This window comes from Balaenoptera physalus, assembly GCF_965194825.1.
Source record: "Balaenoptera physalus genome assembly, chromosome: 1".
Lineage (NCBI taxonomy): Eukaryota > Metazoa > Chordata > Mammalia > Artiodactyla > Balaenopteridae > Balaenoptera > Balaenoptera physalus.
Genome location: NC_138882.1, coordinates 87,942,902 through 87,969,866, shown reverse-complemented (window position 1 = coordinate 87,969,866; position 26,965 = coordinate 87,942,902). Strand labels below are relative to the sequence as shown.

Below are 26,965 nucleotides of genomic sequence, written 5' to 3'. Positions count from 1 at the left end.
ACCCAGTGTGTTCTTAAAAGAGAACTGACTATAGACATAGATTTTTTTAAATTACAAACAAATACATCTTCAGCTTTACATTAATAATTTTTAAAGCCTAAAGGAAATGGAGAAAATGTCCATAAAAATATTGGCTTAATATATAGAATATATATATTCTTTTTTTTTTTTTTAATTTATTTATGGCTGTGTTGGTTCTTCATTGCTGCACGCGGGCTTTCTCTAATTGCGGAGAGCAGGGGGCTACTCTTCGTTGCTGTGCGCAGGCTTCTCATCGCGGTGGCTTCTCTTGTTGCGGAGCTCGGGCTCTAGGCGCGTGGGCTTCCGTAGTTGTGGCACGCGGGCTCTAGAGCACAGGCTCCCTAGTTATGGTGCTCGGGCCCAGTTGCTCCGCAGCATGTGGGATCTTCCCGGACCAGGGCTCGAACCGGCGTCCCCTGCGTTGGCAGGCGGACTCCTAACCACTGAGCCACTAGGGAAGTCCCTATGTTCTTAATATATAGAACCCTTATTGGCTTAAGAAATAGAAAACCTGAGAAAGGCCTAGAACCCAGCTGGTTTAGCAGCCATACATTGTATGATCATGTAAGTGTGTTTGCTTTTATTAACATGTTCTGTGGCTGAGTATTAGTTTGAAATAATTTTTTGTCTTCAAAATTTTAAACAAGGCTGTTTTTCGTATCCAAGTGGATGTCTTTGCCAGGCTGCATCAGATCTCATCAAATTAAAAAATAATCTCTATGACTTACATTCAAGGTTGTAACTATTCAGAATTCAGTCTGTATTATAGTTATTTGTCTGTGATGAATAATGCTGCTATGGATACTTTTGGGCACATGTGCAAGAGAGGAATCGCCAGATTGAAGGGATGCCACTGTTTGACTTTACAAGTGTGTGTTGTCAATTTGTTTCTCATTTAAAATCCCATTAAAAGTACTTTAAAATGATCAATAAAACTGACAAATCTTTAGCCAGACAAAGGCAAAAAAAAGAAGATGCTAATTACTAATAGCAGGAATGAAAAAGGAACAACAGTACAGATCCTGCAGACATTGAACTTCCAGAAATTTTGTAGTTAGATTTTACAGTTAGGTCTATAATGCATTTCGAGTTAATTTTTGCAAATGGTACAAAGTGTGGGTCAAGGTTGTTCTTTGTTTTTTTTAAATGGATGTCCAACTGTTCCAGTGCCATTTGTTGAAAAGACTGTCCTTTCTTTATTTCTTCATTAAATTGCCTATGCACCTTTGTCAAAAATCAGTTAACCATATGAGTCTATTTCTGAACTCTGTTTTGTCCCATTGATCTGTGTCTGTCCTTTTGCTAATGCCTCGCTGCCTTGATTACTATATCTCGTTTTGAAATCAGGTAATGTGAATCCTCCAACAAGATTTTCAAAATTATTTTAGCTATTTTAAGTCTGTTGTCTTTCCATTTAAATTTTATTTATTTTTAAAATTAATTAATTAATTTATTTTTGGCCCTGTTGGGTCTTCGTTGCTGCGTGCAGGCTATCTCTAGTTGCAGCAAGCAGGGGCTTCTCTTGTTGCGGAGCATGGGCTCTAGGCCCATGGGCTTCAGTAGTTGTGGCACGCAGGCTCAGTAGTTGTGACTCGCGGGTTCTAGAGCACAGGTTCAGTAGTTGTGGCACACAGGCTTAGTTGATCCATGGCATGTGGAATCTTCCCAGACCAGGGCTTGAACCCGTGTCCCCTGCATTGGCAAGTGGATTCTTTTTTTTTTGGCAGGCGGATTCTTAACCATAACCATTGCGCCACCAGGTAATTCCCCCATTTAAATTTTAGAATTAGTTTGTTTTTTCCAAAAATCATGCTGGGATTTTGATTAGGATTATATTGAATCTATACATTAATTTGGGAGAGAATTGATATCCTAACAATATTGAGTCTTCCAACCCATAAATATGGTATACCTCTCCACTTATTTAGGTCTTCTTTGATTTCTTTCATCAGTGTTTTTTCTCTGCGTGCATATCTTATTTTGCTAGATTCTACCTAAGTCTTTCTTGCTGTTATAAATGGTTCTACGTAAAAAAAAATTTTTTTCTATCTGTCATGTATTCTGCAACTCTACTAAACTCACTCACTAGTTCTTGTACCTATTTTGTAGATTCTTTGTGGTTTTTCTATGTAGACAAATCATGTCTGCAACAAAAGACAGTTGTAATTTCTTCCTTTCCAATTTATATGCCTTTATTCCTTTCCCTTGTCTTACTGCACTGGCTAGAACCTCTAGTTGTAGAGAAAGGGTGAAAGTGAACATCCTGCAGCTTTCAGTATTTCACCTTTATGTATGAGAAAGTCTGTGATCTTGGGATAGGCAAAGATTTCTTAGGACACCAACAACACAATCCATTAAAAAAATTTTTTTTATAAGTTGGACTTCATCAAAATTATGAAATTTTGCTGTTTTAAAGATGCTATTAAGAGATGTTTATAGTGGTTTTATTCATAATTACCAAAACCAAAAAAACCCAAATACCCTTCAACAAACAAACTGTGATACAAACAAACTTTAGGACATCCTTGAAATGGAATATTATCTTACAATAAAAAGAAATGAAATGTTATGTTTTGTATATTTTACCACAATTTTAAAAAAAATGACTTAAGGGAATTCCCTGGCAGTCCAGTAGTTAGGACTCTGCGCTTCCACTGCAGGGGGCACGGGTTCGATCCCTGGTCTGGGAACTAAGATCCTGAATGCTGCACAGCATGGCCCAAAAAAAAAAAAAAAGACTTAAAAAAAGAAATGAAGTACTACTACACACACATAGATACATGTCAAATGTATTATGCCAAGTGACTCAAAGGTTATGTATTATATAATTTCATTTATATAACTCTCTGGAAAGGACAAAACTATATGGTTAGAGAGTGGGGGTAGGGAGAGGGGTTCACTAAAAATGGGCAGGAAGGATTTGGGAGGTAATAGAACTGTGGGGGTTACACTGCAAAATTTGTCCTAATTTATATACCTGTACATTAAAAAGGGTGAATTTTGGTGTATGTAAATCAAACCTCAATAATAAACCTGATTTTTTTTTTTTAAAAAGCAAAACACCAACACAATAAATAAAATGACTTTCTCTTTCTCCACATCTTTGCCAAATCTTGGTACTGTCAGCTCTCTTTAATTTTTTGCCAGGTTTGTGGGGCGGGTAAATGCTGTCTCCTGATCTTAATTTGGATTTTCTGATTATTAATGAAGTTCTTTTTTTTTTTTTTTATTTTATTTATTTATTTATGGCTGTGTTGGGTCTTCGTTTCTGTGCGAGGGCTTTTTATTTATGGCTGTGTTGGGTCTTCGTTTCTGTGCGAGGGCTTTCTCTAGTTGCGGCAAGCGGGGGCCACTCTTCATCGCGGTGCGTGGGCCTCTCACTATCACGGTCTCTCTTGTTGCGGAACACAGGCTCCAGACGCACAGGCTCAGCAATTGTGGCTCACGGGCCCAGTTGCTCCGCGGCATGTGGGATCTTCCCAGACCAGGGCTTGAACCCGTGTCCCCTGCATTGGCAGGCAGACTCTCAACCACTGCGCCACCAGGGAAGCCCTGAAGTTCTTTTTTGATTGGCTATTCAAGATTCCTATTCTGTGAAATGCCCATTTGTTTCTTTTGTCCACATAAGAAGTTACAAGGAGTTTCTCCCAGTTAGAGGTATGTCTTTGTACTCTCTTTATGATGTCTTTTTGATGAAGAGAGGTTCTTAATTTTAATAATATTAGATTTATATATGTATTGTGGTTAACCCACTTTTTATTATGGTTGGCACACTGTGTTTGGTTTAAGAACTCTTTCCCTATCTTATGGTCATAGAGATGTTCTCCTGTGTTTTCTGATGAAGCCTTTGGTTAGCCTATTGTATTTGTCCTTATTCCATTCAGAACTGATTTTTGTATATGACATGATAGAGTTCATTTTCATTTTTTTCTATGTAGAAACACCATTGTCCTATCTACTTTAATGAATAGCATTCTCCTTTTTCCCAGTGATCTACAGTGCTACCCTTGTCATAAATGTCAGTTAACACAGATCTGTTTATGGGCTCTCCATTTGGTTCTAATGGTCAATTTGGCCATACCTACGCAAATTCCATAGCCTGTTATATGACGTCATGGTATCTGGGAGGTCACATTCTTCTACCTTGTGTCTTTTTATTCTTAGGCCTTTGCACTTAACATATAAAATGGAGAATCAGCTTGTCAAATTCCTTAATGTATTTTATTAGGATTTTGACTGGAATTCTATTGAATATGTTGATCAATGTGGAAGAACTGATCTGATATATATGATAGTCTTACCCCTATGGTACTTCACTCTTTGTATTTAAGACTTCATTATCACGTTATGTGGTTCCTTTTTATTTCTAACGGAAATTGTTATTTGCTAACAGTATCTACTTCAGCAGACACAGAATTTTATCAAGAATTTTTCTGTAAATATAGTGAATGATATTTACAGATTTTCTAAGATAAAGCCATCCTTGAGTTCTTGGGATAAATAAAAGACCATCTTCATACACTAATGCTGCTTCTGGCATTTTTGTGATCCACAGATCATGGGTCCATGTAATCTCAAGAAAGAAATTTTCCCAGCACAGTTAACACACAAGTCTAATTATTGATAGTAAAAAGCAAACTAAGCAATGAAGTGTTTAAGCATTCATTTATTTTGGTAGCTCACAATGAGTCAGGATCAGAGAAGATCTATTGGACTAGTAGCTTCTAGACATGGGCCAATCAATTTAAGAAAATAAAAAAACTAAAGGTGCTGAAATAGGATTGTTCATGTTTCCAGTTGACATTAAAATCATTACCATCATTTCATAAAGATATTTTAATTACCAGAAAAATAGGAAGAAGATAATAGAGAACCATTCTTTAACTTGGTTACATTTTGCTTTAGGAAAAATAAGCTGCTATGTCCTTATTTTTCTCATTTCTCTGCAAACCAATGGAAATTTCATCACAGGCTATGGCCAGAATTTGGGAACCGCTGCACCAGGCCATATTATACTGCTTCTTGGAAATTTTTCTATACTTATTAGATAGATGGAGAAAAAAGGGCACAGTACCTGACTCTGACAGCTGATTGGCAGACATTATATTATGAAAGTGTTATGGAAAGTAATTCCTCTAAGTTTTTGGTAAATGTATAAGTTTATAACTCTTGGTTTCACATATATTTTCTTGGTGGTGGTGGCGACATTGATGTTGAAATATATGACACCCTGGTTATAAAAAGTTGATTGTTTTCTCACAAGTTACTCTTTCTTAATCTTTGTGGCATCTTTCTTCCTTCTCTGTTAGAGAAGTATAAGGTGTGGAGAGTAAGGTAGATTATTGTGATATAAACTTAAGTACATAATCACCAAGATAAATTTGTTAAAAGAATTGATATGATATATTCTAAATGTACAGTGGAAATGTTTTGGGAATTAATTTGTTGGGATTAGCCACACTAGTATTTCCCTTCATTAATGTAAATAATAAATAGTTGTGCTAATACTCATTGAAGATGAAAAGGAATAATCTGCTTTTTTTGACCTCAAGTTAGACTATGGAAGTAGGCAGTCGGTCAATAAAAACATAATAAAAGGCTAGTTTGTATTCAGCACTATGAAAGATGGAAAAGAAGTAAATGATATAATTCTGTTTCAAAGAATTTACAATCAAGCCAAGGGAAAGCTAATGTGTGAAGCAGTACATGATGTTAAATATAAGAGCAGTGTAAGTTCAGAGTTAAGAAAGATGGAAGTGGTTTCAAGAGCTGTCTTTGAGGACCAGGGTTTTGACTTGGGTTTTGAGATGAGAATTCAGATAATAAAAGGAGAAGAGTAATGTCATTTTGGATGGAAGAAGTAGTGTGAACATTTTTTTAATCCATGAATGGACAGCTTGGCTATGTAATTAACCAACATTTGAATCGTTCCTGAACAGAGTTTTGGTTATAATCAACTTTTTAAAACATTTCGCTTATTAAATGATATGTACATAGTTACTCTGCATAGTTATTAGGTGTAAGCAATTAAACAACTCATATAAATCTCTATATTTAGTATTACTATAGACAGACCAAGCATTCTGAGGTCAGCTGAGAAGAAAACGTTGAGTTGAAGCCCTCGGACTTCTCTGAAGACTAGGGTTCCCAAGTGATTCCGCTTCTGATTTTTTTGCAACCTAGATGTTTCACAAGCCTCCTAGATATCAGGAGCCAGAATAGAGCAAGGGAGTCCTGGAACTGGAGGAGCTAAGAATAAAATAGCCTTTTCTCTCCCCATTTTCGGAGGCCAGGGTTAAAGAGAAAGAAACTATTGTCATACATATCTTAATTTAGATTAGTTTAATCAAATGGCATTTTCCCCTCATACTCACCTGATATATACTAGCTTACAGGGAAGGAAAACTGGGAGAAAACAACTGCTGTTAGTGAAGTATTTGACTTGTTCTCTAGTAGGTACTATAAACAGACATTTAACATATATTATTTATTCCTTCCAAAGTCTTTCAAGCTATTATATTAATTTTAAGGTATGGAAATTAAGGCTCAGAGACATATAATTTTAGTCAAGGTCATGACTCAGTTATTGAGGTAAAATTTGAATTGATGTATGTCTGAGTCCAATTTCTGTTTTCTTTCTGCTATACCATCCTCTGAAAGGAATGAGAATTCTGCTATATGTATTTGAGACAAGACTCTCCTTAGCACTAAGGTGGGGCAGATTATATTATTTATTTGGTATTTCTCTTTTCACCAGCATTTTCATATTAGTGAGATTAGGGTAAGCTTGAAAGAGTAAATGTTATGAAAGAGCAATGGTGGGGGGTTGTTGTTTAAGATTCTGTAATATAGACTTAACAGAAGATGGATTTGGTTAACAAGGGACAGGGGTAAAAGGTTCAGTCTCCTTCACATCCTAGATTATTGCTTGGTGTTATCTAGGAGACCCCAAAACATTTGGGGATAATTGATAAGAGAGAGAAACAGATAATTTGGAGCATGGGGGAAGATGAGGCCTGGATGGGGATGATTTTAGAAGGGAGGCTTTGGTTAGTATTCATTTATTCAATAGAAGATAGTAATCGTATACCTGATAAATAGTTGATTGGCATTGAGGTACCAAGCCAGTGTGCTGAAAGAACTCATGGTCTGATGAGGAAACATTTATAAATGGATGTTTTAAATTCCAAGTGAAAAAGTACAGTATCTATATACAAGGTGCTTTAGCAGTATTGAGGAAGGACATAAAATGTAGTGGCATAGGGGTGTTTTCTTTTTAATTTTTAATGTATTATTTTGGATAAGTAAATACATGCCCAAGTCAAATTCCAAAAAGTGTACATTGGAAAATGAATTACTCTGTCATGACTGTCTCTGTCTCTCTTGATCCCTTGGTTTCCTTCTGTAGAGGCATCACTGTTAGCAGTTTCTTATATATCTTCCCAGAGGTGTGCTCTATAAATATGAAGTATATGCTTGTTTGTACTTTCTGTACACATATACTAGCAAAGTAGACTCACTATATCTTGTTTTTGCTTTATATCTTGGAGTTAGTTCTAAATAAACTATAAAATGAACTATTAAAAACACAAGTTTTTTAATAGTTACGTACTTTTCAGCTAGATAGAGGTAACAATTTATTTAGCAAAGCCCCTATTAAGAACTTTTAGGATTTTTCCAGACTTTTGTTGGAAATAGTGCTGCAAGAATATCTTTGTACACAGGGACAAGCATACTGGTGGGATTAATTCCCAGCAGTCTGGAGAATGCATTGAAACTACAGACAGAGATCAGTTATTAAGAAGTTTGTTGTAGTAATGATGAGAAACTAAAGTAGGGTAGTGGCAAAAGAAATGGGGAGGGAAAAAATGAACTAGAAATTAATGTACTTCATCAATTCTAGGATGTACATCGTCTTTTCACATTTTAACATGTTTGAAATCAGTATATATTTTACAGTTGATGGTTTCATTCAGCTAATTGGAAGTACTTTTAAAATTTCTTGGTGGTATATAAAATGTGCATGTTATAAACAATCTTATCATTTTTTTTTAAAGTAAAGATTTTTATTTTTACTTTTTTAATTAATTAATTAGTTATATTTGGTTGCATTGGGTCTTCGTTGCTGCGTGCGGGCTTTCTCTAGTTGTGGTGAGCGGGGGCTACTCTTCGTTGCGGTGCACAGGCTTCTCATTGCGGTGACTTCTCTTGTTGCGGAGCACGGGCTCTAGGCCGTGCGGGCTTCAGTAGTGGCAGCACGTGGGCTCAGTAGTTGTGGCTTGCAGGCTCTAGAGTGCAGGCTCAGTACTTGAGGCGCACGGGCTTAGTTGCTCCATGGCATGTGGGATTTTCCCGGATCAGGGCTCGAACCCGTGAGCCCTGCATTGGCAAACAGGTTCTTAACCACTGCGCCACCAGGGAAGCCCAACAATCTTATCTTAAATTCAGAAATACGCAGTAATAAGATGGTAGGATTAACAGGACTTAAATGTAGAAAGTAAGGGGAAGCAAGAGGCAAGGTTGACATATTTTTTGTTTTCTTCACTTTCAATATGTAAACCATTTTTCTATTTTCTGTATGGTCTTCATATTTGATTAATGATTGTCAACTCGACTACTGGTGGATATTTAGATTCTGATTTTCTTTTGGCTCTTTACAGATCATTGATAACACTGAGTAGTTTTCTGTTTAGAGTTAGGGAATGTTTGGATTTAGTAGATTTCTAGATAATTATATATAACGATATTTAACAGATGTTCCTAGTGGCAAATTAGCCAAAGAACTTCTGAGTTGATACTTTACAAATGTTGAGAGACCATTTTGAATTTTTTAGCTTAGATGTGGCTCTTTCAGTGTACATTGAAGTCATTTACTCGGGACTCGGGTTCTAAAATCAGTACCTAAGACAAAAGATTAATTCTTAAAATCGTGCACTAATTACAGTACCTAACGGTATCTTAGATGAAATCTAGTCCCTATCTACTCTGTATAGGTACTCAGAAGCCAGCTACCTTATGGGATTATTAACCAAACTGAATAGAAGACTATAGTACTCATTTTCATGAGTACTTTTTCTTTTCTTTGTATTTTCCTTCTCTTTTTTTCTAATTTATTTATTCAAGAAATAATTACTGAAAGCCTACTATGTGTTAGGCATGGTCCTAGGTGCTGAGAATTCAACACTAAACAAAACTGACAAAAATCCTTGTCCTCAGCGGGGGAGACAGGCAAAAGATAAAGTAAGTAAATTATAGTATATTGGGGGAAAAAAACAAGGGGTGATAGGAGTGTTGGTGGTTTGATGTTGCAGTTTTCCTGGTCAGGGAAATACAGAAAGTCACTGAGAAAATGACATTTGGGCAAAGATTTAAAGGCAGTGAGAGAGTAAACCATGAGATTATATGGGAAAAGAATGTTCCAAGCAGAGGGAGCAGGGAGCTCAAAAGACCCTGAAGCAAGAGTATGCCAGGTGTGTTGTAGGTCTTGCAGTCGCAAGGTGGCCAGAGTGGCTGGAATGGAATGAATGGTTACCAGGACTGGGGATCAGAGAGATAATGCAAAGTCAAATTGTTTAGGACTTACAGGCCATAGTAAGGACTTTGATCTTTACTCTGAGTAAGGACGAGAGCCATTATTGGAGGGATTTAAAGCAACAAAATAATATGATCAGATTTATATTTTGAAAGGATCTAGACTGAAGTGGGGCAAAGGTAGAAGCAGGGAGACCACTTAAGAGGCTAATTCAATAATTCAAGCAAAAGATGATATGACTTAAACCAGGAGGCAATGGTAAGTAGTAGTTGGAGTCTATGTATTTTTAAAAATTTGTTATTTTAAAATAATTTCAAATTTAAAGCTGCAGTATATTACAAATACCTCTGTGTGCCTTTCACCAGATTCCCCAGTAATTAACGTTTTACCATATTTACTTTAATCTCTTATTGCTCTCTTCATATACACATACACACACACACACACACACACACACACACACACACACACACTTTTCTTCAGAGCTATTTGAGAGTATGTTGCAGACATGATGCCCTGTTTAATACTTCAGTGTCCTTAAAAACAGTTAATTTCCTTATATAGTTGTATTAATAAGCTTGGGCTGCCATAACAAAATACCACAAACTGTGTGGCTTAAACAGCAGAAATTTACTTTCTTACAGTTCTAGAGGGTGGAAAGGCTAACATCAAGGTCTGACAGGGTTCAGTTTCTGGTGAAAGTTCTCTTCCTGGCTTGTAGATGGCCACCTTCTTACTGTGTCCTCACGTGGTGGAGGAGGGTTTGGAGGGAGGGAGAGTTCCTCTGATGTCTCTTATAAGGACACTCGTGTCGTCTTACCAAGGCCCCACCATTATGTCCTCATGTAACCTTAATTACCTCCTTATAGACCTTATCTCCACATACAGTAACATCGGGGGTTAGGACTTCAACATATGGATTTTGGGGAGACACAGTTCAGTACATTGCAACAGTTGTTATGTAACATCTGTGCAACCACCAAAATCAGGAAATGAAAACTGATACAGTACTACCATCGAATCCATAGACCTTAATTGAATTTTGCCAGTTATCCCAATAGTCTTTAAAAGTCCAGGGTCATTTGTTAGAGTTAATTGTCATATCTCTTTAGTTTTCTTCAGTCTGAAACAGTTCTTTAGTCTTTCCTTATCTTTCATGACCCTGAAATTTTTGAAGACTATAGACCAGTAATTTGTAAAATAATCCATAAATTTGTGTTTGTCTGTTTTTTTGTTTTTGTTTTTTTTTTTTTAGATTCAGGTTATGCAGTTTTGGGCAGGAATACCACAGAAGTGGTGCTGTGTTCTTAAAGCATTATATGTATTTGGAGGAACATAATGTCAGTCTGCCCCATTAATAGTGACATTAACTTTTATCACTTGAATAAGTATATGTTTTCTATATATAACTGTGAATTCATACCAAGACTTCCAATTACAGTCCAGCACCACGGGGTTTATTCTAACCTCCTTCTTTCCGCATTTGTAACTTCCTAAATCTGTATATATTTCAAAGGTAGCATTACTGAGATCTGCATTGTGAGTTTGGATATGGAGTGTGAAAGAGGGGAGTCAAGGATGACCCGATTTTTGGCTGAAAAAAGCCACCACAGAAGAAATGCCATTTACTGGGATGGAGAAGACTATAGGAGGAGAGGATTAAGAGGAAGAGATCAGAATATCATATGTTGAGTCTGAGCTGTGTATTAAACATCCAAGAGAGATGTTGGGTAGGAAGTTGGATATTTGAGTCTGCAGTTCAAAGAACAGGTCCAGGCTGAAATACAAATTCGTTTAAGACAATCAGTTAAACTTTTTGGACAAAAACGATTATATTTCCTTAATCAATAATGGAAGCAGCAAATATGTATTACAGAAAATTATAATACAGGCAAACAAAAGTGAAAAAAATAGAGATCAATACTGTTAAAACTTAATTCCTGATTCTTTCTGATGTCTTTCACAGATTTTTTTTCTAACATGAGATCATTTTATAATTACTGTTTTTTCCACCCAGTTGATGATTTATTTCCATTTCCGTAAATTTTCATTTTATCTGATCCCAGACCATATTCACATTTCTTCATTTGATCCAGAAATGTCATTTACAGCTGGCTAGTCCAAACCTATATCCATTTCAGAAACACAAATTAGTTACATCAGATTGCTCTGTACCTTGAGTCTCTTAATCTCTCCAGTAATAGTGTAGGGCGGGAATTTCCTGGTTAGGACTCCAAGCTTTCACTGCCAAGGGCCTGGGTTCAGTCCCTGGTGGGGGAACTAAGAGCCTGCAAGCCACATGGCACGGCCAAAAAAAAAAAAGTTTGGGGTAATTTGTTTTGGGAGGTTGAGGTAGAGAGGGGTCAGAATCTGACATGAATTAAATTTAAAATTTTTGACTTTTTCCCATGGGTGAGTAGAAAACACTGAAGATTATTTAGGATGGGTTATCGTAGAAAAGGGAAGTTCTGTGAGAGAGAGAGAGGGAGAGAGAGAGGTGTGTTTCTGGGAACTGAGTAATTCATTAAAGGTGGAATTTTGAATTTGAAGGGGGAAGAGATGAGACTGGAAGAGAAGGTAAGATCCAGAATGTAAATGAAGACAAAGGTGTTTGGGTATTTTCTAGTAAGCAGTTGGAAATCATTGACAGATTTGATCTGAGAAATAGTTGGATACTGTTTACATATTAGAAGATGAATTCAGCAACAATGTAGAGAATAAATTTGAGAAGACCAAGTCCAAGGCAGGATAACCAGTTAGGAGGCTATTTCAGTAGTAGTCCGGGTCAAAAGTGATGACCCAACAAAGGGCAATGGTAGGAAGAGAAGGAGAAGAGGGGATAAATTTGAAAAATATTATTGGAGACAAAATTGGCTGGACTTGGAGGTTTATCAAAAGGGGGTTGAGGGTCAGGTAGGGAGGAAGAAGAGCCAAAAAAGACTGCTGAAATTCTAGCTAAATATAAGAGCAGTAACAGATGGAAGAGGAGGAAGATTATTAATAAAATATTGAAAAGTCAAGTTCAAGGTATCTCTGAGACTTTGAAGTAGATGTGTGCATTGACTGGTAAAGGGAAATCCAAGCATGAAATCTATGGATATGGGAGTCATTGGTACTTAGGTGGTAGTAGTTAAATGTGGATAATTATGCTGATAGCATTCCATTTTCTGTTGGCTAAGCACAGTCCTAAATGCTTTGCATACATTGTTTTATTTAATTCTTATAACAACCCATGAGTTTGTCATTTTGCAAAGGAAAAAAAAGTAATATATAGAAGTTAGGTAATGTATAAGACCCTAAAGCTAATAAGTGACAAAGCAAGGAATAGAACAGACTATCTGATTTTGAACCTGAAATCTTACAACTCTATGCTACGGGTGAATCGAGAAGAGTGCTCAGGGGAGAACCCTGGGGAGCATCAACATTTAAAGGAGGATGGGGACTTCACTGGTGGCGCGGTGGATAAGACTCCACACTCCCAGTGCAGGGGGCCTGGGTTTGATCCCTGGTCAGGGAACTAGATCCCACACGCATGCTGCAACTGAGAGTTAGCATGCCACAACTAAGCCCGTGTGCCGCAACTAAGAAACCTGCATGCCGCAACTAAGGAGCCTGCGACCTGCAAATAAATAAATAAATAAATAAATATTTTTAAAAAAGAAATAAATAAAGGAGGATGATCACAGGCAGAGCTGCCTACCTATCATGTCCACCTGTGTATATATATGGAGGAAGAGCTAGAGATGTCAGAGGAGAACTAAGAGAATGATTATAACAGAAACAAAAAGGGATTACTATAGCACATTATTCTGTGTGCCAAAGCCTGGTGGAAATGATAGTTCTTTGTAGAAATAGCATTTAGAAAAATCTCCTTTTGGGGCTTCCCTAGTGGTGCAGTGGTTAAGAATCCGCCTGCCAATGTAGGGGACACAGGTTCGAGCCCTGGTCCGGGAAGGTGCCACGGAGCAACTAAGCCTGTGTGCCACTAACTACTGAGCCTGTGCTCTAGAGCCCGCAGGCCACAACTACTGAGCCCACGCTCCTAGAGCCCGTGCTTCCCAACAAGAGAAGCCACTGCAATGAGAAGCCTGCGCACCGCAACAAAGAGAAGCCCCCGCTCGCCGCAACTGGAGAAAGCCCGTACACAGCAACGAAGACCCAACACAGCCAAAAATAAATAAATAAAATAAATATATTAAAGAAAAATCTCCTTTGGGTTTAGTAAATTGGAGGTTATTGGTAATATTGGTAATTGCTGTTTGAGTGAAGTGATGGCAACATAAATGAGATAGCATAATTTATATAAGACTCCTCACATAGTAGATTGCATATTTTTTAAGTACAGAAAAAAGGTAGCTCCTATAATTATGGAGTTACTAGAAATTAGAGACAGTGCGTATAATAACACTCTTTCAGATCCCTAATCTGAAAGATCTTAACTGACTCAGGTAAATTGATCTGGATGGGTTTACTTACATATGGGTACATTTTAAAAAAAAATAAATTTATTTATTTATTTAATTTTGGCTGCTTTGGGTCTTCGTTGCTGTGCGCAGGCTTTCTCTAGTTGCGGCGAGTGGGGGCTACTCTTCGTTGCGGTGCGCAGGTCTCTCATTGCGGTGGCTTCTCATTGCGGAGCATGGGCTCTAGGCACGCAGGCTTCAGTAGTTGCGACACGCGGGCTCAGTAGTTGTGGCACACAGGCTTAGTTGCTCCGCAGCATGTGGGATCTTCCTGGACCAGGGATCGAGCCCATGTCCCCTGCATTGGCAGGCGGATTCTTAACCACTGCACCACCAGGGAAGTCCCTGGGTACATTTTTTGAGAGAACATAATTCCCATCTAATGATTTCTGCTTCTCTGTGAAATAGCATATTAAGCTTATCTCCTGAGAGTGAGAAAGAATGTGGTAAGAGAGGGCGCTTGACAAGAGTGGTAAAAGTTTGAAATAGCTCTTACAGCAAATGAGAGAGGATGCTGATTAAAGACATGTGGGAGGAGGGCCCACTGAAGGAAGGGACTGAATTTACATTGTTTCAGTACTTCTGGTGGTATGATTTTTCTTCAGCAGAACCCAGAGGCAGAAATAAAGGTGCAGTAAAGGCATTCAGTTAGATTGATCCAGATTTAGGATTTTGTTGAATACATGTGATAGAAAGCCTAAATTGTAGGGAGGATGAAAAGCAAAGCAAGGTTTTGATATGAGTGGTTTCGATAATGGATCAGAAAGACTCTGGAATTGGTAGAGAAAGAATTGAGTACTGGAAGAGACTGTATATGAGTTAGAGAAAATAAAGAACTGAAATCTTGATGAAATTGAAGGACAAATATAATGGAGTGGGCGGTTGTGGTCAGAAAGGGTGATTTTAAAATGTAGAAAGAAGTGGTTCTTGGAGGTCGCTGCATTTGAGGTCGAGACTAGAAAACATGATGAATCATCCGTATGGACAGTAAAAATTTTCAGGATAATAATAAAACTTAGGGTGGCTTTGCTCAAGGTTCCAGATAGTAAATTGATTGGGCCCTGTCCTGGACCTTAAAAAAGGTTGACGTGGGTGGGTTTATGGGCTCAAATTACTTATTTCCCAGGACATTCACCTAGTGATGAAAGTGGCAGCAGAGCCTCTCTTCCAGTAGATGGGAGGACTTAGGTGTATCTGGACTGGTTGATGAAAAGAGTCTGTCTGCAATAATAATGTAGAGGAGGTTAAGCAATTTGCTTGCCTAAGGTCACATTCTGATTGGATTCTAAAACCCATTCTCCTTCCACTAACCCTGGTGTTTTTGCAACAAATTGAACTACTTCAACTCAATTTTTTATCTTCCCAAATGTTTGGGAGAACAGTTTTGTTTTATTTGAGCTTCTCCAGAGTTAATGGATTTTTTAGTGCCAAATACATACAAAGTGAAGTAGAAATTTACTAAAGCAATACCTTGAACAGAAACTTAACCTGAAGCAGTCAAGGTTTTTAGGCATTAGGTTCAGTAACTTGATCCATTAGCTCATTTGTCTGTTTATTCATCATCCATCCTTGTAGTAGCAGTTATACAGTTTGAGAACACTGTATTTGGAATAAGTTGCACTAAGTATAAATTGACTCATTTGGTCTTATTTATTGTCTTTTGTCATCTCCAGCTGCCTATCCCCACCGTTTGAATCTCTTTTACCTTGCCAATGATGTCATACAGAACTGTAAAAGGAAAAACGCAATCATATTCCGTGAATCGTTTGCTGATGTACTTCCTGAAGCAGCTGCTCTAGTGAAGTAAGTAAATTCTTACTCCTCTTTGGGATCTAAGCTTAGAAAATTTAGAATTTTAGTTTCCCGTTAGTAAGAACTGTAATAGTTAGTTGCACATGCTTGAAGATCCAAGGATATTTTGTCCAAATTGTTCATTGTAACTTTCCTGGTAATACACTTTTCTTTTAAAGACTCTTTCCTCCCTTTTTGAAAACTTGTCTGTTATTTATGCTCCGCCTCTTTTCTCCTAACTTGACCAGGAGAGTGTATCTCCTGGTCATACTCTCTGGCTGTACTTCTTTCTAACTGCTTTTTCTGTTTTTGTGTTTTTTACACATTTCCATTTTTCTTTCAGAGTCTTTCTGAAATCTTGCCCCCTTCATGAAATCTGTGTAATTAGGGAGAAATGAAAATATTTATTCTTAATTCCATATTGATTTACTCCATTTGCAAAGTTGTATCCAGCATTTCCCAAAGTGCTGGAACACTTATATTTGTTCTTATTTTTGCCCTGTATTAGTAGTGTTTTCCTTGTGTTTCATCCATATTTGTAAGCTGTTTGCTTGGTGTGAGAAACACGCACATCTACACACAATTGGAGGATAAACAATTATATGGAAAAATCAAAATAGCTAAATATTTCCGCAAATTATGTACTTATTAGCATAATATATATTTGAATATCTGACTATCGTATATTATTGATCCATTTGTTAGTATTAACCCAGTTAGAATGGAATGATCCTCGTTCCTTCCTTTGGATTGTAAATTTAAGATGTCTACTTTGGTATTACAAAAGATTAAAATGTGGTCTTATTTTTATATACTAAGTAATAAAGATTTATGCACGTCAGAAGTACATAAAATAATAACAGTAATAGCACCTACATTTATTGAGCAGTCATAATTGACCAGATATTATTATTATTATACAAAGTGCTTTGTGTACTTCAGGTTGTTTAAACCTGAGAACAACATTTAAAGTGGCTACTACTATTACCCCCATTTTAAGGAGGAGGAAACTGGCTTAGAGACATTAAGTAACTTGCCTAAGCTCTCACAGCTACCGGGTTTGGGGCGGGGGGGGGGGCTGGCATTTGGCAGAATTCCTACCCAAGCCTGTCTAGACCCCAAAGCTTATGTTCTTTGCCACCTGACCACTAGTCTGTGCTGTTTCTTTACATATATAAATCCAGTATAATTTTGAGTAAGAAAAGCAGTGTGCTACATGATCTCCACTACTTAGAGTTTCTGCTGTAAATATCATTATAGTCTTAAAAACTTAACCTAATGTATCCTAGACTTAGATTTCATGACCTAGTTCATGGATTAATATAGGATTGTCACCTTTTATTTTACTATGTAAAGATATTTTTAAAAACAACTACTTTGTATTACTATTTCACAGAAAAACGTAGGAATGGCATAATCTCAGAATAAAGTACAGTCCTTTAAAATTTTAAACTCCGAAAATGTTTTTAACTCAATGAAGGATATCTTGAGAAACCTATGATAAAATCAGACTTAATGGTAAAACAATAAAAGCATTTCAGGACAGCAATGCCCTCTATCATCATTACTATTCACCATTATGTTGAGATTCCATTCATTTCTAAATAAATAAATAAATAAGAAGAAGAAGGCATTTAGAAGAGATAGAATCTATATCTATAGATATAGATTTCTGTATCTTTATGTCTTTCTTTCTATAAAAGACCAGATAGTATTTTAGGCTTTGCAGGCCATAGAATCTCTGTTGCCAGTACTCAACTCTGCCATTCTAGCGTAAAAGCAGCCATAAGCAAATGGGTGTGGCTGTGTTCCTAAAACTTTATTTACAAAACAGGCAGCTGGCCAGATTTGGCCTGAGGTTTGTAGTTTGCTGACCCCTGGCCTACATAGAATCAACTAATAAGAGAGTTCAGTTAAATAGCCAGATTCAAGTTCAACATAGAAAGGCAGTAGATTTCCTATATATGCTAGCAGTAACCTATTAAAAATGTAATTAGGAAAAAAAAGATTCCTTTTGTAACAAAAAGTACTGCCTTCCCCCCCAAATAAAGGAAACCCCACCCAAAGAGAAATATAAGAAGAAGTATGTAAGGCTTTTATAGAGAAAATTTTATAAGAAGACCTGGATAAATGAAGAGATAGATACATACTTTTGAAGGGAAAGATTTGGTATTGCTAAAAATATGATTCTCTCCCAATATGTAATCTATAAATTCATTGTGTAATCCCAGTCAGAATCTCAGTATGGTTTGATGTGGAAGGATATATATCCAAGATAATTGTTTATAAGAACATCAAAGTCAGAGTTCCCCTGTCAATTATCTGTATATATTTTAAAACAATAATAGAATCAGGAGTAGAAGATTATATCAGTGAAACAGAATATATTCTCACTTATAAAGAAATTAATTATAAAGTATATGATAAATGAGAGGATATTAGGATATGAGCTTTAGTATTCCATAAACAACCCCATCCCATCCCCCTTTTAAATTTCTGTTCACGGTTATACTTTAGACTCATTTCTACCCTACCCTTTTGTGAATTCATTTCTCTTAATTTAAGGCTATCATTTAAATCCCTTTAATTGAGGGGCAAATGTTTAGAAGTTCTAGACAGTTAACCCAGGTGAGTGAAGTGGGTGGACTATAAGGAAAAACCCATCTAAAAGGGGCAACAACTACTCAGCCCTAGCCTATGGCCATAAAGAAAACTGTTGACCTATGCTGTCAGACCTTCCAAAGACTTTCTCATTTTTTAAGCTAGGTCAAAATCTAGATTCTTATATGAAGCCTCCCAGTTTTTAAATGTGTGAAGCTAAATCACATTCTAAAAAAATTATTGCTAGCCAAACAAAACACATCTGATGACTAAATTTTGGAGTTACAAATAAATTTTAGCAAGTGGGTGAATTTTCAAATACAGAATATGCAATTAATGAGAATCAACTGTATCTAGAAATAAATCTTAACAAAAGATGTATAAGATCTCTATTGAAAAAATTATAAAACATAATTGAGAAACAGTATAGAAAACCTAAAGAAATAATTTGTGGATAGGGAAGACTCAATGTGTACTGTCATTTCTTCGCAAATTGATTTATAAATCCAAAGCAGTCTTAATTAGGATCTCAGTAGTGTTTTTCCCCCCTATTTTATTAATTGATTTTGAATTTTGTATGGAAGTGCAGAGAGCTCCCTCCTCCCCTTCCCCCACAAAGGGAAAGCCTAGAAACTCTTGAAGAGCAACAAGGTGGGAAGACTGGCTCTACCAGATTTCAAGACTGATTATAAAGCTATGATAAATAAAGCAGTGTGATATTTGCCCAGAGATAGCCAAAGAAACCGGTAGAACATAATACAAAGTCTAGAAACAGACCAGTGTATATACTTGGTCTCTGTATGAAACTATTAGGTAGTAGAAAAGGAAGAACTTTTTCATAAATATTGCTGGGACAAATTGGCTATATAGAAAAAATTAGATCCCACTCACATCATACACAAAAATCAATTGCATATTAAATACTTAAACATGAAAGAACTACAAATCTTTTGAAGACAGTGTAGGAGAATTTTTCATGACCTTACCTCATAAGATTAATAAATACAGCTACATTAAAATGAAGACCCTTCCATTTAATTGAAAAACACTATAAAGAGTGAAAAGACAAGGGGCTTCCTTGGTGACGCAGTGGTTAAGAATCCGCCTGCCAATGCAGGGGACACAGGTTCAAGCCCTGGTCTGGGAAGATCCCATGTGCCGTGGAGCAGTTAAGCCAATGTGACACAACTACTGAAGCCCGGGCACCTAGAGCCCATGCTCCGCAACAAGAGAAGCCACTGCAATGAGAAGCCCACGCACTGCAATGAAGAGTAGCCCCCACTCGCCACAACTAGAGAAAGCCTGCATGCAGCAACGAAGACCCAATGCAGCCAAAAATAAATTAAAAAAAGAGTGAAAAGACAAGCCACGAAGTGGGAGAAAATATTTTTATGCAGTCAACAAAAGGATCATATCCAGAATATATAAAGAATTACAAAATAATAAGAGAAAGACAAAAAATTTGAAGATTTTAGTTTTACCTGGCACTTATATTAGAAATCAAACCAGAAATTATTTAAATATTTATCAATAATTTTTAAAACAATAAACGTTAATAACCAACACTTAAAATTTTAGTGAGAAGAGTGGTGGTGTTTTGCATTCTTGCCAGATCTCTTTAATGTGTGGCTTAATATCAGACAGCTATATTTTCTTACCTGCTTTTTGCATTCAGTCTGTTCTGATATCATGTCATATAGCCCTAGAACTGCTGAGATATATCATTACATATCATATAAGTTAAGTCTCAATCAGGAGAGATAAATCACATATCAGTAATTTAAACAGGGAAAATTTAATATGAAGAATCGTTACGTAGGTAAAAGGTAGCTAACTACTAGAAAGAATAAACTGACTCTAAGGTGTTATGGAATAGTATCTGCTGAAAGCAGCTACTACCTCTGAACCTGAGGGAAAAGTAAATAAGGACTCACCCCACCCCACCCCAAGCTAAGATTCAGACCTGAGGAAAGAGTGGATTGCTGTAAGAACATGCTGCCTGTCACTAGTGGTTAAGAAACAGGCTGGAGAGCACTCACCACTGAACTACAAAAGCTATGGTAGAACGCACCCAGGATGCCTCTAAGCTGATCCACTTGAAAATAGAACACCAAAAGAAGAATCAGTACTGCCTCTTCTAGCCTCTCAGTGTCACTCTAGGGCTCTCTGTTGTCAGAGTCCAACACTCACCCAAGGGGAAATAGAGTTTGCAGAGTCTGGCTCCGGTACCGCAAGGGAAGGGCATGTTAGAGCTGAGAGGCAGTAAATTAATAACTAGCACACATACGTACCAGATAAGGCATAAATCTTAAAGTCCACCAGTACGAACATTAGCAAGATTGTGGCACAGTGGAAACTCTTATATTACTGTTGCTTTGAGGGTTGATTGGTATAAAACAACCTAATTTTTAAAAGTTTATGTACAGATCTTGCGATTCCACCCCTAGGCTTTTACCCCTGAGAAACTTTTGCACATGTGCAGCAAGATCAGTGGAAGGGCATTTTTATAGCAACATTGTCTATGGTAATAAAAATTTGGGGAATTCCCTGGTGGTCCATTGGTTAGGACTCTGTGCTTCCACTATAGGCGGACCAGGTTCGATCCCTGGTTGGAGAACTAAGATCTCACAAGCCGCTCAGCACAGCCAGAAAATAAATTAATAAAGTGAAAACCCTAATAAAAAAAATTTGGAAGGCTTCCCTGGTGGCGCAGTGGTTAAGGGTCCGCCTGCCAATGCAGGGCACACGGGTTCGTGCCCCGGTCCGGGAAGATCCCATATGCCGCGGAGCAGCTAGGCCCGTGAGCCACAACTACTGAGCCTGCGCGTCTGGAGCCTGTGCTCTGCAACGGGAGAGGCCGCGACAGTGAGAGGCCTATGCACCGCGATGAAGAGTGGCCCCTGCTCGCCGCAACTGGAGAAAGCCCTCGCACAGAAACGAAGACCCAACACAAAACAAAAATAAATAAATAAATAAATAAATAAATAAATAAATAAATAAATAAATAAAAAAAAGAATCCTCCCCTCTGGCCAGTTTAAAAAAAAAAAAAATTTGGAAACATTTTTTTCTACAGTAAAGTGAATGAATTGTGGCATACTGGAATACCAGACAGCAAGGAAAATTAATGAATTTCAGTTATATGCAATGACATAGACAAATCTCACAAAATATTGATTGAAAGTACAAAGGAATATTTATGTATATATAGTATGAATCCATTTATATAAAGTTCAAATTTGGCAAAAAATGAACTATTGTTTATACCTACCTATATGTTAAAACAAAGAAAAGTAAGGAAACAATTATCACAAAAGCCTACCATCCCAGGTAGATGGAAGGAATTGTGATCTTGCAGGGGCCACTCAGGTCCTCTGGGGAGCTAGCGATGTTTTATTTCTTGACTTGGGTTTTGATTACATGGCTGTTCACTTTTTAATCATTTGTTTATAATATATATCATATGTAATTACATATTATATGCAACTTTTCCATAATATAAGATTTATTTGGACTAAACAATTTTCAAACTACAGTATTAAGTAAATGAATTTAAGAAGTTGATTCCTTTTGAAAATCAAATTGGCAGCCTAGTAGAACAAATTGTATAATCAACTGTAGAGCAATACAGTATTCCCGATTAGGTATAAACTCTGTAGAGTTTTGTTTGCTCTATCCTTTCACCTTCCTTATACATTTAATATCCTCAAGAAATTTTCCCTTCCTGACTTCTACTTCCTAGTCTGGATTAAACAATTCTTCTTTGCTACCATTATACCTGTCTCTACTTCTGTCATAGCACCTAGCACACTGCCTTGTAATTGATACACATGCTTTTTGTCACCAGTTTCTATTTCCCAGACATTCTGCTCCCAGCACAATGCTTGTCACTTCATAGGTGGTTGGTTAGCTTGATGCGTGGATGGAAATACCATGGAGAGCTGTAAAGCTGTGTTTCTTAAGTACAGGCCTAGGTATTCCTAGGTGGGTCCATGGATATAGTTTAAAGGGTCTGTGGATTGTCTAAGCATATTCAGTGTCATCCATATGATTACCTTATTAACAGTTCTGTGACTCATTTTCAGTGACTGTGTTATCATGTGTTTGTATTTTGACATAAGATAATATTACTTTATCAAAGGCTAATGAGGAAAGGTTAAAGATGGCTTTAATATATAAATAATGGTTTGTATCAGTTGAAGGCACTAATAATTTCGACATACACTAAAAAAAAAGTTCATAGTAGTTCAAATGGAGAAAAATGGTGAAATAATTGAATGATAATAGTATTATAGGCTTGATAAATTAAAAACAATGTATTAAATTCAGTGTATATATTCAGTATCATGTTTACATTGCAACTTGTACTTGGTTTCAACAAAATATTTATCACTTTAAATCAATGTTAATATGAATGGTATTTACTGTATTTTTGTTTAATTTGCAAATTCTGATTTATAGTTGTTGAAGAACTATAAAATGTTTTCAGGGGAGTCATAGGGTAAAAAGATAATATGGAGACTTTGCGATCATATTCATAGGAAATCCAAGAGAATTTACAGACTAATGAGGATTCAGCCAGGTTGCTGGATACAAGTCAATATATAGGAATCAATAGCATCTCAGTATATCAGAAATAACCAATTAAAATATAATTTAAAAAAGGGATATTATTAGCAGTAACAACAAAAGCTTATAGATACCTAGAACAAAAGTGTGTTGAGACCTTTATGAAGAAAATTATAAACTGTTTCAAAAAGACAAAAGTCAGCATGTAAATACAGTACACTTTAATCAAGTTCCCAGTAGGACATTTTAAGAAGTTTGTTATACTGATTCTAAAATTCATATAGAGGAGTCAGTGTCTTAGGAGTAGTCAAGACTGTTGATAAAAAGCCAAGTAGGACTTAACCTATGAAATATCAAGAATTATTATTTGGCTATAGTAATTAAAAGAATATGGTATTAATACAAGGGTAGACAAATAGATTTAAGAAGCAAAACAGAGAGCCCACAAATGGACTCATACATATATGGGACCTCTGTAAATGGTAGCATTTGCATTACAGTTCATTGGGGGGGAGATGAACTCTTCAATAAGTGATTCTGGGACATGGACTTCCTGTGTGGAAAAAATAAAATTAAATGTTTCCCAACACAGTACACAAAAATATATCCCAAATGAATTACCTTGATGTATAAAACAAAACGTTAAAATGTTAGAAGAAAATATGAATGTTTTCATGACTATAAGGGTTAGTTTAGAAAGCTTTTAAGACACCAAGAACAGATAATAAAGAAAAGTATTTATAAATTTAAGTACATCAGAATTAAACTTCTGCATTATAGAAGACACCATAAAATTAAGGACAAGTGACACACTAGGGAAAACATTTGTTATAGGCAAATAAAAAAGATAAGTTTTATAAATGGGGATTATTTTAGGAGATACAGAGTAGCAAGTTTTTAGAGATAAAAATCTCTCTCCATCTAATTTCTGAGCTCCAAGATTTTTTTGATTAAGTATTGACTGCCTCCTCCTTGAGTTGACCCAGTTTTTGGTCTTCCATTCAGTCAGTTGGCAAATATTTATTAAGAACCTGCAAGATATATAGCACATTATTCTGATGGTGTCCCAGAAATAAGATACTGATAAAGAAAAGATATTCTTGAGTGAGGCACAAGATTATGCTGATTGGTTCTGGTTTTGTTTTGTTTTGTTTTGTTTTGTTTTTTGCCACTCTGCGCAGCTTGTGGGATGTCAGTTCCCCAACCAAGGACTAAACCTGGGCCCTCGGCAGTGAGAGCGCAGAGTCCTAACCATTGGACCGCCAGGAAATTCCCTAGTTCTCTTTATTTTATCTGTGATACCTGGGCACCTCTTGTACTCCTTATCAACTTCATGCCTTGAAATAATTTGCTAATACCTTGCTGTTTTAAAAGTGGTCCAGGGGTGAGGGTTGCTAGCATAGAAAGCATCTATTCAACATCCTAGCAATTCTGCAAGTCAGTCAGTTTTTTTGTTACTTATAAGTCAAACAACAAAGTTTATATTTAATTATTTTATGTTGTGTGTGGTAATAATTGTATGTTCTGTAGAAATTAAGGTTGTGATCAGTAATGGCTGAAATAGAGGTCTAGAATTACAAGGTAAGTAAAACTGCTATTTTGGATCTTGTTTTGGTTTTTTATTTTAGTTGAATTTGTAAATTCAAGAGATGGTTGGATTATGGAAGTTTGAGAGTTCGGTGTTCATATAAAGAACGAATCTAGCCAAGAATTTTAGAGCTAACAGAAATTGTTTAGTAAAAATCATTTTACAAATGAAGAAACCTAGTTTCCAAAAAACTTCTCACTGAAACCAGAACTAAAACCTCTAGTTTCCCAATCTAGTGCTATTTTTTACTATATTATACCCTGGTCTTATTTTTATGATTTCTTAGCAGTTGCTGTTTTTCCAGCATATTTTACTTGAGACTTTGGTGAATAGCTGTTGGGACTTCATAATGAATAGTTGGGTTTGAAAATGACAAAATCCAGTTGTCATTCATTCATTTACTATTTAGTGAACACTTTGTAGGTGCTGAAGAAGCAACAGTAAATAAGTTACAACTTCTGCCAGGAGGAAGCTCTGTAAACAGACATTTACAGATAATTATGACTTGGCTTCTGGCTGAATGGCCAGCCATCTATTCCAAAGGGTCCTTTTTTGTAAAACAATTACATTGTTGACAAAATATAAGCTGAACCAACAACAGTGGACATATTAGAATGGCAGAGCTGACATTAATTAGTATGCCTATCTCAGAGTACCTATCACATGATCTGGGCTCTGGAAAGGGGATAAAGTAGTCTTGAGTCATAAGTCCCCCTGGCTTCCAGTATAGATTTGCTCTCAAGGAACACATTTCCTACTTAGATCACCAGGAATCTCATAGATGAAAAAAATATGTGCTCACCATCAGAGGTCGCCAAATACATTGGGAAACAAAGCACCACGAAGGAGAATCATCAGATTTAGATCCCCTCACAGTGAGCTTCAGATATTAGAATTATCAGACAGGGTATATAAGACAATTACAAAAGATGTTAAAGAAAGATTAAATGGAATAAAATGAACAATGGATAAGATATTTGGGCAAAAGAACCAGTAGGAATTCTAGAAAGGAAAAAGAGATTAAGCTAGAAAATAGTTCTGAAGAAATTAGAATGCAGCAGTAGAGGGAAGGAAGTGGAAAAATGAAGAATAGAATGAAAGGCCTATTTAACGTCAAATGAGAATCTTGGAGGAGAGACCTTCTGAGTTCCTTCAGAGAGGTAATGGCTGAGAACACTTTGAAAGTAATGAAATAAACAAAACAAAACATGAATCTTCAAACATAGGAAGCACAACATATACTAAGCAGGATAAATAAAAAATTTACACCTAGTCATTCATTGTGATGAAATTACAAAACAAAAAGATTTTAAAAAGCAGCCAAAGCGTTCACACCTACTAGGATAACTAATTTTAAAACAAAATAAAACCAGAAAATAACAAGTGTTAGAGAGAATGAGGAAAAACTTCTGCATTTCTGTAGGAATGTAAAATGGTGCAGCTGCTATGGAAAAAGTTTGATGGTTCTTCAAAAAGTTAAACACAGAATTACTATGTGATCCAGCAGTTCTACTCCTGGGTATATACAAAAAAAGAAATGAAAGCAGGAAATTGAATTTATGTTTGTACACCCGTGTTCATAACAGCACTTTTTACAATAGCGAAAAGAAGGAACCAGCCCAATTTTCAGATGAACAGATAAACAAAATATGGTATATACATAAAACGGAATATCATTCAACCTTAAAAAGGGGAGAATTCTGACACATGCTACAACATAGATGAATCTTGAAGACATTATGCTAAGTGAAATAAACCAATCACAGAAGCACAACTGTTGTATGATTCCACTTATATGAAGTAACTACAGTAGTCAGATTCACAGAAACAGAAGGTAGAATTGTGGTTGTACGGGAAATATTGTATGATTCCATTTATAGGAAATGTCTAGAATAGGTAAATCCATAGAGACAGAAAGTAGATTAGAAGTTGTTAGGAGCTGGAGGAAAGGGGTAATAGGGAGTTAATTGTTTAATGGGTACAGAGTTTCTGTTTAGGGCAGTGAAAATTGTTGGAAACAGATAGAGGTCGTTGTACAACATTGTGGATATAACTAATGCCACTGAGTTGTACATTTAAAAATGGTTAAAATGGCAAATTTTATGTTATTATTTTATGACAGTTAAAAAAAAGTAAACAAAAAAACAAAGTAGTCAAGAGAAAAGACAAAGTCAGATCACATGCACAAGGACTACAGTTAGACTGACAACAGACTTCTAAACTGCAACAGTGAAACCAGAAGGCAGTTATGAAAAATATTTTTATAGCATTGAAAGAAAATAGCTGTCAGCATGGATTTGTGGGACTTCCCTGGTTGCGCAGTGGTTAAGAATCTGCCTGCCAGTGCAGGGGACACGGGTTCGATCCCTGGTCTGGGGAGATCCCACATGCTGCGGAGCAAC

At 36.5% G+C, this 26,965-nt stretch overlaps 1 protein-coding gene across 13 annotated transcripts in view; it reads left to right on the top strand.

Moving 5' to 3' along the window:
- Positions 1-26,965, top strand: part of RPRD2 (regulation of nuclear pre-mRNA domain containing 2) — a 92,281-nt gene that overhangs the window by 23,637 nt on the left and 41,679 nt on the right. For all 13 annotated transcript variants that reach the window (XM_082474026.1, XM_082474031.1, XM_082474027.1 and 10 more), the window contains one exon: positions 15,690-15,819. In XM_082474026.1, the coding sequence (XP_082330152.1) occupies positions 15,690-15,819 (130 nt within the window). The remainder of the gene's footprint in view (positions 1-15,689; positions 15,820-26,965) is intronic.